At 36.4% G+C, this 9,137-nt stretch overlaps 1 protein-coding gene across 1 annotated transcript in view; it reads right to left on the bottom strand.

The window, feature by feature from the left end:
• The window catches only part of LOC116076543, a 12,406-nt gene extending 3,601 nt beyond the window's left edge, over positions 1-8,805 (bottom strand). Inside the window, exons 1-2 of the mRNA XM_031350374.1 lie at positions 8,665-8,805; positions 1,920-2,161 (exon numbers count right to left, since the gene is read on the bottom strand). Of these exons, the coding sequence (XP_031206234.1) occupies positions 1,920-2,161; positions 8,665-8,805 (383 nt within the window). The remainder of the gene's footprint in view (positions 1-1,919; positions 2,162-8,664) is intronic.
• Between the last annotated feature and the right edge of the window lie 332 nt (positions 8,806-9,137).

Below are 9,137 nucleotides of genomic sequence, written 5' to 3'. Positions count from 1 at the left end.
CTCTCCTCTCCTTTCCTCCCTTCTCCTCCCCTTTCCCCTCCCCTCCCCCTCCTTTCCTCTCCTCTCCTCTCTTCTCCTCTCCTCTCCTTCCCCCCTACTGCCTATGGATCAGGATGTAAAGCTCTCAGCTAATGCTCTACTACCATGCCTTTGTCTTGCATCCATGGTGATAATAGCCTAGTTCTCAGAAACTGTAAGCAAACCTCAATCAAATACTTCCTTTTATGACGGTTGCCTTGGTCATAGTGTCTCTTGACAGCAATAGAACAGTGACTAAGACACATTTCTTTCTGGCATGGGTAGTCTGGAGAAGTTCCTTTCCCCATCTGAGACTCCTTTTCCACAGTTATTATAAGATAATGCCAGAGCTTTACCATCTGGCCTGGGAACCACAAGACATATGTGATATCTGGTTTTTGAAATGCATCTACTTTCTGCAAGGGACAAACACTGTGATTTTAATTCATTCAAAGTCAAGTTACAAACCAAGGAAGTGTATCTTATTTTGATCTGATTAGTTTGGAAAGTTAAATCATTACATTTCTCGTTTTCTTTTACTTTTTTTTGCAGCATGACTTTAAGAAAGATTTAAATTGCCTGTGCCACTTTCATTACATATATTTGAGCAGGGACAGTTCACAGAAATAATTTCTATGTATTATCCTTGCATTTGTATGGCCACTTGTAAAAATGGCTTGTAAACCTTCAACAGAAGCAGGAGACGCTCTCTTTGTTATGCCTTTTATGGTTCCTATTTTCCTCTTCCCACTTTAAACATTAAAGTTAGAGTCACCAAAAGTGGACGCACCTGAAGAAACAAAGGTTAATCATTGCATTTTGGGGGAAGCCAAGCACTTTCTTATCTTTGGTTTCTCTTCTACACTTCCAGAGATGGCTTTGTCTCTTCCATTTTATCATTTCCTTCAAGAATGTGCTTAAGATACCTATTTTGGAGATTAAAGGCTGCCTTTAAGAAAGTTGCTAGGTCTAATCGCTCTCTGTTAGCTAAAGGACAAGGAGAGAAGTGTTTGTGCAGAGTGTTTAATTTGAGGAAGGTAAACCTTCTAGGTTTGGAGAGAAATGAAATATTTGCCTTGTCTCCACTGGCAGGGAAGACCTTGGTACTGCTCGCTCTCTAAGAGCAGTGTCATGACCTTTCCTTCACAGCCCCTGACATTTAAAGGCCAGGGCAATCAAGCCCATCTCAGAGGTGAAAATGCAGGTTTCAAAGATTCATCACAGGCCCTCGCCAGATGCCATATTCATGTTTGGGGGCTGAGAAAAGCATGCTGTAATGATAACTCAAAAGATGCGCTCAGACATATGGTTTATAGGGCCTTTATATTCCCCAAATAGCCTAGAGTGGTGCTTGCACTATGATTGTGTGTGTTTATCATTTAGACACTATGTTTCTTAATTGCTTTCTATATAATTGTAAATAATAATGTAAATAAAGTAAGTAAAATAATAAAATGAATTAAAATACATCCTTCCTCAGTTATTACTTTGCTTTAGAAACTTATCTCCATGATGAAGTTATAATTGGAAACTCATTTAAAAATGACATACTCTGCTTCTGAGAATAAGACAAACTCTAGTTGTTTTTTTGGGGTTTTTGTTTGTTTGTTTGTTTTGGTTATTTGTTTGGTTGCTTGCTTTGTGTTCTTGTGTTATTGTTTAACTGTCCTACAGGCTAAAAAAAATCTTGAGACTGTTGGGTTTTGATAAAAAATGGTCCCTTCAGCTTTAGTCAAGTCCTGGGTTTTGTGTTTTTTTTCTGTTATTTGAGTGAAAGAAGACCACATCTGTAGACATAAATTTTTGCAGCCTGTTTTAATAAATGTTCAACCTTTCCTCTTGCCCACAACCCACCAGAGGCAGTAGAAGAGAAAAGTTATTAGGAAATGGGCAAAGTGTACCTGTTTAGCAATAATTCTTTGGAGGGGGTGAGTTTAATATTCTTTGTCAGCAGTTCAGTCCCATAGCAAACAAACACCAAATATGAACCAGCAGTTATAGTACCGTTATCTCCAGCATCATACACAAACCTGCAGCTGCAGTCCAGTCCTCTTGGCAGGGCAGGTGAATACTTTGCATAAACCAGCAGCTGTAGTGCAATCCTGAAGACAACACAAGGCTTGTCACCTGGCCCAGGGTGAGGCTGAGGAAACAGAAACAAGAAAGCCACAGGAACTGGACAAGAAGTTCTTTGGCAAGTTTCTTTCAATGCTGGTATTACCACAAGCAGCACTCAACAATGCTATATAAGGTAAACCAATAAGTACATGTTGTTCATAAGGAATTGAAAGGCAGAGCAAACCAAACCAATGCTTGAGCTCTCACTGTATGTGGGGTCATATCTATACTCATTCATTACATTTCTTTTTACAGGTCTGCTATATTCAAACATATCTCACCTGTGTCTTTTTCAGGAGAACATTCTTTTACACATCTGATTTAGCAAGACATCTTTTCACTTGTGCGCCCCAGCAAAACATCATTTGACATAACTGACTTTCCAAAGAAGCTAGAATCTTCCACTTCACCCATCCCATCTTTCCTACATGTATTTCTCCATTCTTATCACTATGATTCCAGCCAATTGTCTCAAGGAATGAGACATTTTCCTTCTCCCCTACTTGTCTTCAAATAGCTTCTAAAGGGTAACCACCTGTCAGTAAAGCTGCACTGATACACTTAGCTGCTTTTGGATCTTTCGCTCATGTGTATATTATTCATCTTGAAAATATTCCGGTCATGGAGCCCTTCTCCCTTTTCTTAGAATATCATGCTCATTAAAAATATCATTTTGGGGAATATGATGTTTGTATATTCCTGGTATCCATTCCATTTTTTTTCTGTTGCTGATGTTTGCAAGGGAGTTGAGCACAGACTAGAATTCATTTTTCATGGGGTATTCAAATGTCAGGCCTTTCTGGTAAGGGCAGCTTGTGGCTACAGATACAGAAATATACCATGTCCTAGGTCAGACTTTAGGTATGTAGGGTCTTAGGGCTTCTCTGGGGTTCTTAGAGGCAATTAGTCACTTAAAGCTAAAATTATGAATCATGTTGGTAGATCATACTCCATTTAAATGAAAATGTAGCTTACAATTAAGATCACATAGATGATTAACTGGACAAAATATCTTGAGTTTTTAAATTTTTTATCAATCTGGTCCAATTAGCTGATTATTACTTGACATTTTTATAAAAGCTATGAAGCTGGGAATGCTACACCATGTAATGGAAGACTTCTCTGATCCTACATCAACTCCCGGAAGTATATTCTGGAGGATTGTTTTTTGTGGTGTTCTTTATTCTTTACAGGAAATGGGATAAATTAAAACATCTCAATTCTTTTCTGAGGTTGCTGGGCTGTTCATTTCTACATACAACTTCTCTCTCTCATGTGTGTGTGTGTTTGCATGTGTGTGTGTACCTTCATATAAATGCCAATGTTCTTTCTTGATAACTCTAAATCTTTGTATAAGGAAAAGGGTTTAGTTAAGAATTTAAGTGTAATTGATGCTGTGAAACCCATTTAATTCGTTTAGCTCAAAGATGATCTATCAATCATGTAAGTGAAACAATTTTTTATAAGCCACAACAAAAAAAGCCATTAGAAACTACTAGAAACATATTGAGGATAAAGAGGTTTTTATACTGTAAATCGCTACTTGATACTAGCATTTGAACAAAATGAGATCAAAAGAGGAAGAATGTCGGCTTTGAACCCAACCACATTTTATTTTGTTCAATGAACAATGTACATTTTTCAACAGAAAGGAAAATAACTATATGATCTCACCAGTGATGTCATCAACTCTTGGTTCATAATGTAAAAAAACTCTAAAAATCAATCTCATGCTATTACAAAGTCAAGTATTAAATCTGAGTGATATTTTTATTTAAAAGATTCAGATAAAATTAGATTAAGAAAGAAAATTTGTCTGTATCTCTTTACTGTTATTTGAGTATAGTTACAGTGGTTGATTTAGTTATTTATAGTTAATTCACTACCATAAACTATCCTATACAACTAATTCTTAGAGTTTTAAATTGTTGAACAATGCCCAGTCTACCCACTCAAAATAGAGCTTTGATTAATTTCAAAGTGTATTGAAGAGAATTCTGTGGATTGGGTGTTCTACAAAAATCTGTGGTAACAGTTATAAGATTTTAGTAGCCTATCAAAGGGCATAACAAATTAAGCAGACAACATGGGTCTTTCATTTTTTTCAGGCTATTATGTGTCTATTGTGGGGCACCTGTTACTATACATTCCTTTTGTTCTGGGATCCATGACTGTGTTTGTCTGTTGTTTGTTGTTGTTGTGGTTTCTCTGAAAAATTCCTGAGAAGAATATTTGGAAAACTTCATTTTGACTCATAGGATTTAAAGGTTTTAGTCTATGACTGGCTGGCTTTATTGTGTCTGGGACATGGTGGAGCTGAAAAATCAAGGTGGAAAGATAACGCCATTCTATGTCCCAGGAACCTGGGGAGAACGTTCCATCCCTCATGCATACCTGTGACTCAGTAGCCACATTCTGATCTGTCAGATGATGTGACAAGGTAAATGAGGCCATGAAAACCATAGACTCATGGGCTCAGAAATTATAAATAAAATCCTTATGCATATATTCATACTATTCACCTTTCTTTGGTCCAAAGGAGTCATGTGGCCATATTTATTAAACAAGATCTTACCCATGAAGGTTCTCTGAAGGCAAGATATTGCACATACATATACAGAAGCATCTCCCTCAGAAATTACATACCTTCATTGAAAAGAAAGATAACAATAAGATTCTACCTAATATCTTCACATAGCTTAAGCGACTATAGTTTTTAAAGTAACTCATTACCACTTTTCATCTAAAGTGTTTAATAAACACTCACTAAAAGAATATAAATTACATACCTTCATTGAAAAGAAAGATAACACTAAGGTTCTACCTAATATCTTCACATAGCTTAAGCCACTATAGTTTTTAAAGTAACTCATTACCACTTTTCATCTAAAGTGTTTAATAAACACTCACTAAAAGAATATATTTAGCCAAGCAATAGTGGTGAACACCTTAAATTCCAGAACTCTGGAGGTACTGGTAGGTGGATCTCTCTATGAGTACAATGCTAGCCTAGTCTATAGAGAGAGTTCCAAGATGGCCAAGGCCACACAGAGAAATTCTGTCTCAAAACAAACAAAATAATATACTCAAAGGCTATCAATATGTTTATATGTCCAAAACCTAACTCAGTAAGAGAGAATATAATATACTCAGAGTAGACAAAATATAAGTTGAACTTATTAAGGGGTACATATACTCTGATCATCTTTCCAAGAAGATTATAATTCGGGCTTAGTGTCATTTACCAGTTTACAAATTAGATATGTCCATTTCAGAGAAGATAACAGGTATAATTTTTATTATAATAAAATTTTGTTATTGTCCTATCTATATATTTTTGCATTAAAGAGAGATTATCAATAACATTTATTTCAAGGAAAAGAAATAGAAAAATTGTTTTCCTAAAGTTTCTGATCTTTTATCATCAACAATGGGTCTTGTAATTGTTGATAGGTATGTGATAGACTTTTATGAATATTTATTAATCAATCTGGAATATTTTCTTTTTTTTTCTTTTTTTCCAGCCCCCTGGAATTTTTTTTATCCAACTATATCTCATACTGGGACTTTTTGAAGAGACACATTTGATGGAACTTACTCTATGTACTTGGGTCTTAATATTCTATTCCCAACCAATCCATTTGATCATCAACAAGGAAACGTCCTCTACCATGATGAAGTCCTCATTTTCCATTCATCCCCTGCTGCATGGAATTAGGGTAGTTAAATTTGTTTATGAGTAAGGCTGTTCAGTGAACTTCATAAATTCACTAGTGACTACTGTCACTTCATCATTTATTTGTAAGAAACAACTACCTTTTATGAGCTTTGGATTTGAAGGTCAAGTTCAGTCCTTAGGCTTATGGTAAGAGTTTCTGATCAGTGAGTACAGAGTGCTGAGAACTTTAACCAGAGACACAGGAATTGAAAATCCCACAACTATTATGAGGTTGACTTGCTATAGGCTTAATTCTCTTGTTCTAATGTTTGTGTTCTTGTTCATCTTATTATATATTTATGAAACATTGCTTGTGTGCTTGGGGATTTACAACAACATACAAGAAACAAATGACTACCCTCAGGAGCTCACAAAGCAAAAGAGAAAACAATAAGAAAGACCTGCAGATATGTAGCACAATGGGAGGAAGAAAGTGTCCTGTTTCCATTTACTTTTAATCTTCCAATTTTCTACTAAATCATCTCATGCACATTAAATACTTTCCTTCTGACTTGTCTTTGATGCAGAGTTATGGCAGCAGCAGATAGTCTTGGACATTTTGGAGAAAATAAATTGTTATCCCAGAAGGGCCTCATCTTGTAAGCCTCAGCTATAGATTTAGAAGCTGCTTGTCTTACTATAAATGTGATGCAATTCTGACGCTCAAACCAACAGAGCCACTCCGTTTACAGATGATCCACTCAAATCAATTCACCTTTAACATAACTGATGAATGTTCTGCTGTCTAGAATATCTGGGTGTGAGTTGTATCACATTGCTTTACTTATTAAACAGAATAAGTTAGATGATCATGCAGTTGTGGTTTGATCTTGCAATTCAAGGAGTCTAAATAAAGAGAATTCAATAGATAAGCATAGCCATTTTAAGTCTTAAAGTATAGTACAGTGCTTGAATACAGGTATAAGACTTCATATAAAAAGGACTTGGGAATAAAAAATATTAATTCTCATTTAGTTTTTGATGTCATACAACTTGGTAATGTATTTTGATTATATTTATCCTCATTATCCTTTCAGATCCTATTCTCCTTTCTTTGAACCCCCCTTCTTCCCATTCGGGTCCCTTATTACTTTCACATCTTTTCCTTTTTTAATGACAAATTGAATTTAATATGGCTTTCTTGGGCATGCATAGGAATTATTTGCTTGAACATTGCTAATCTACCAGTGTGTACACCACTGGGAGGAAGAACTCCATGGGTTTCTTTATTCTGTGATGGACTATTAGTAAGTCAGTGTTGTGTAGGTCCTGTGAAGGTAACCATAGCTGCTGTTGAGTTCACGATTGCAATTGCCATGAACGTGCAGAAGTCACATTTTCACTGCAGACCATCTCATCCTCCAGGTTTTATAATCTTTCTGTTTCCTCTTTCCAGGTGTTCTTTTAGCCTCGAGAATGGGCTATAGATAGAATTTGGCAATATTTATCTTGTAGATGTTCCTATTTTACTTATATTTTTGAATGAAAGCATTTAATATCAAGTTCAGGAAATTAAAATAAGTTTCATTGGATAAATACATGAAAAATAATGCTGTGTGGAAACTTACCTAGTTTTGAGGTGGAAATTTTCTCCAGTACATGAGACACGTAGGTATAGAATACAAGAGCATAGTAGGGAGCCATATCCTAGTTGTATGACACTGAAGAAGCCTTCTACATTTCCATGTTTATTATTATTATTATTATTATTATTATTAGTAGTAGTAGTAGTAGTAGTAGTAGTAGTAGTAGAAATAGAAGTAGTAGTAGTAGTAATAGTGGAGTAATAGTAGTAGTATTTGGAAAGTAGAATAGTAATACCCACCTTTCAGACACAGATCAGGCTGCATTTGACTAAGTACCTCCTAGTAATTGTCTCTCCACCATCCCACTCAATTCAGCACCTATTTGTGTACCAACTACCTTCACAAGAACTAAAAAAATCAGGTGTTATTCACAGCAAGTGGTACCCTCTTGTATTCAGTAATTCTCAGCCTGGGTGCTTAATGATTATGACTCCATCTGTAATAACCATCAGGGGAGTTATTATATTGGTCAATCATACTCTGGTTTGTGGAAAGTCACAGTAATATTTTAACCAATTCAGAAATATATCACTGGCAAAAATATTAGTTTCTGCAAACTCAAATGTTTATAATACTACAGAGATGTCCTGACATGAGAATATATGTATTAAATGTTATATTTCAATTTGAAAGCATAGTGATTTCTTTCACAAATACATTTCTAAAAGTGTGATCACTTTCTTTTTTCTATTTGGTCCTGTGAAGGTTCTATGCCCCAGTGTAGGGGAATACCAGGGCCAGGAAGCAAGAGAAAGGTGGGTTGGTGAGCAGGAGAAGGGAGGAGGGAACAGGTTTATTTTATTTTATTTTATTTTATTTTTTGGAGGGGAAACTGGGAAAGGAGATGCCATTTGACATGTAAATAAAGAAAATATCTAATAAAGATGTTTAAATATTAAAAAAATAGATTCTTCTCTCATAAAATACTTCCCGACTATAGTTTCCCTTCTCCCCACACTTCACAGTTCACCATAAACTCCCCCTCCCCCAAGCCTACTCTCTCTTCATTTCCCTTCAGAAAAGAGCAGGCCCATGAGACTCAACTACCAAATATGACAAAACAAGATACAGCAAGACAAGGGAAAAGTTCTCATATAGAGGCTGGTCAAGGCAACCCATTAGGAGGAAAAGTCCCAAGATCGGCAAAAGAGTCAGAGACACACCAACTCCCACAATTAGAAGTCCTACAAAAACACTAAACTAACATGCATACCACATGCATACCAGACCTGGTGCAGACCCAAGCAGGCCCCAGGCTTGCCACATCTGTGTCTGTAAGCCCACATGAGCCTTGCCTAGTTGATTCAGCGGGCCATATTCTCCTGCTGTCCTCAATCCCCTTTGACGCTTAGCTTTCCTTGCCATCTTCAACTGGGTTCCCCTAGCTACTATAAGAAAGACCTGGTGGAGAGCCCCAATGTAGATTCTCTCTCTGCATAGAGTCTGGCTGTGGGTCTCTGAATTCACTCCCATCTGCTGCCAAAGGACGCCCCTTTGACCACAACTGGACAAGGCAACAATCTATGAATATAACAAATATAGAAGAATATTTTTTTGCCACTAGTGTTTGATTATACCCTAGTATTCTGGGCTATCCAGTCTCTGAATTCTGGCTTCCAATTAATGTAGCTCATGGGTTCCCTCTTATAGTGTGGGCCTCAAGATAAATCACATATTTGGTACCTACACCCACAAAT

Source organism: Mastomys coucha, unplaced genomic scaffold (assembly GCF_008632895.1).
Source record: "Mastomys coucha isolate ucsf_1 unplaced genomic scaffold, UCSF_Mcou_1 pScaffold4, whole genome shotgun sequence".
Lineage (NCBI taxonomy): Eukaryota > Metazoa > Chordata > Mammalia > Rodentia > Muridae > Mastomys > Mastomys coucha.
Note: the sequence above shows the minus strand (reverse complement) of the source record. Positions and strands in the feature narration are given on the sequence as shown.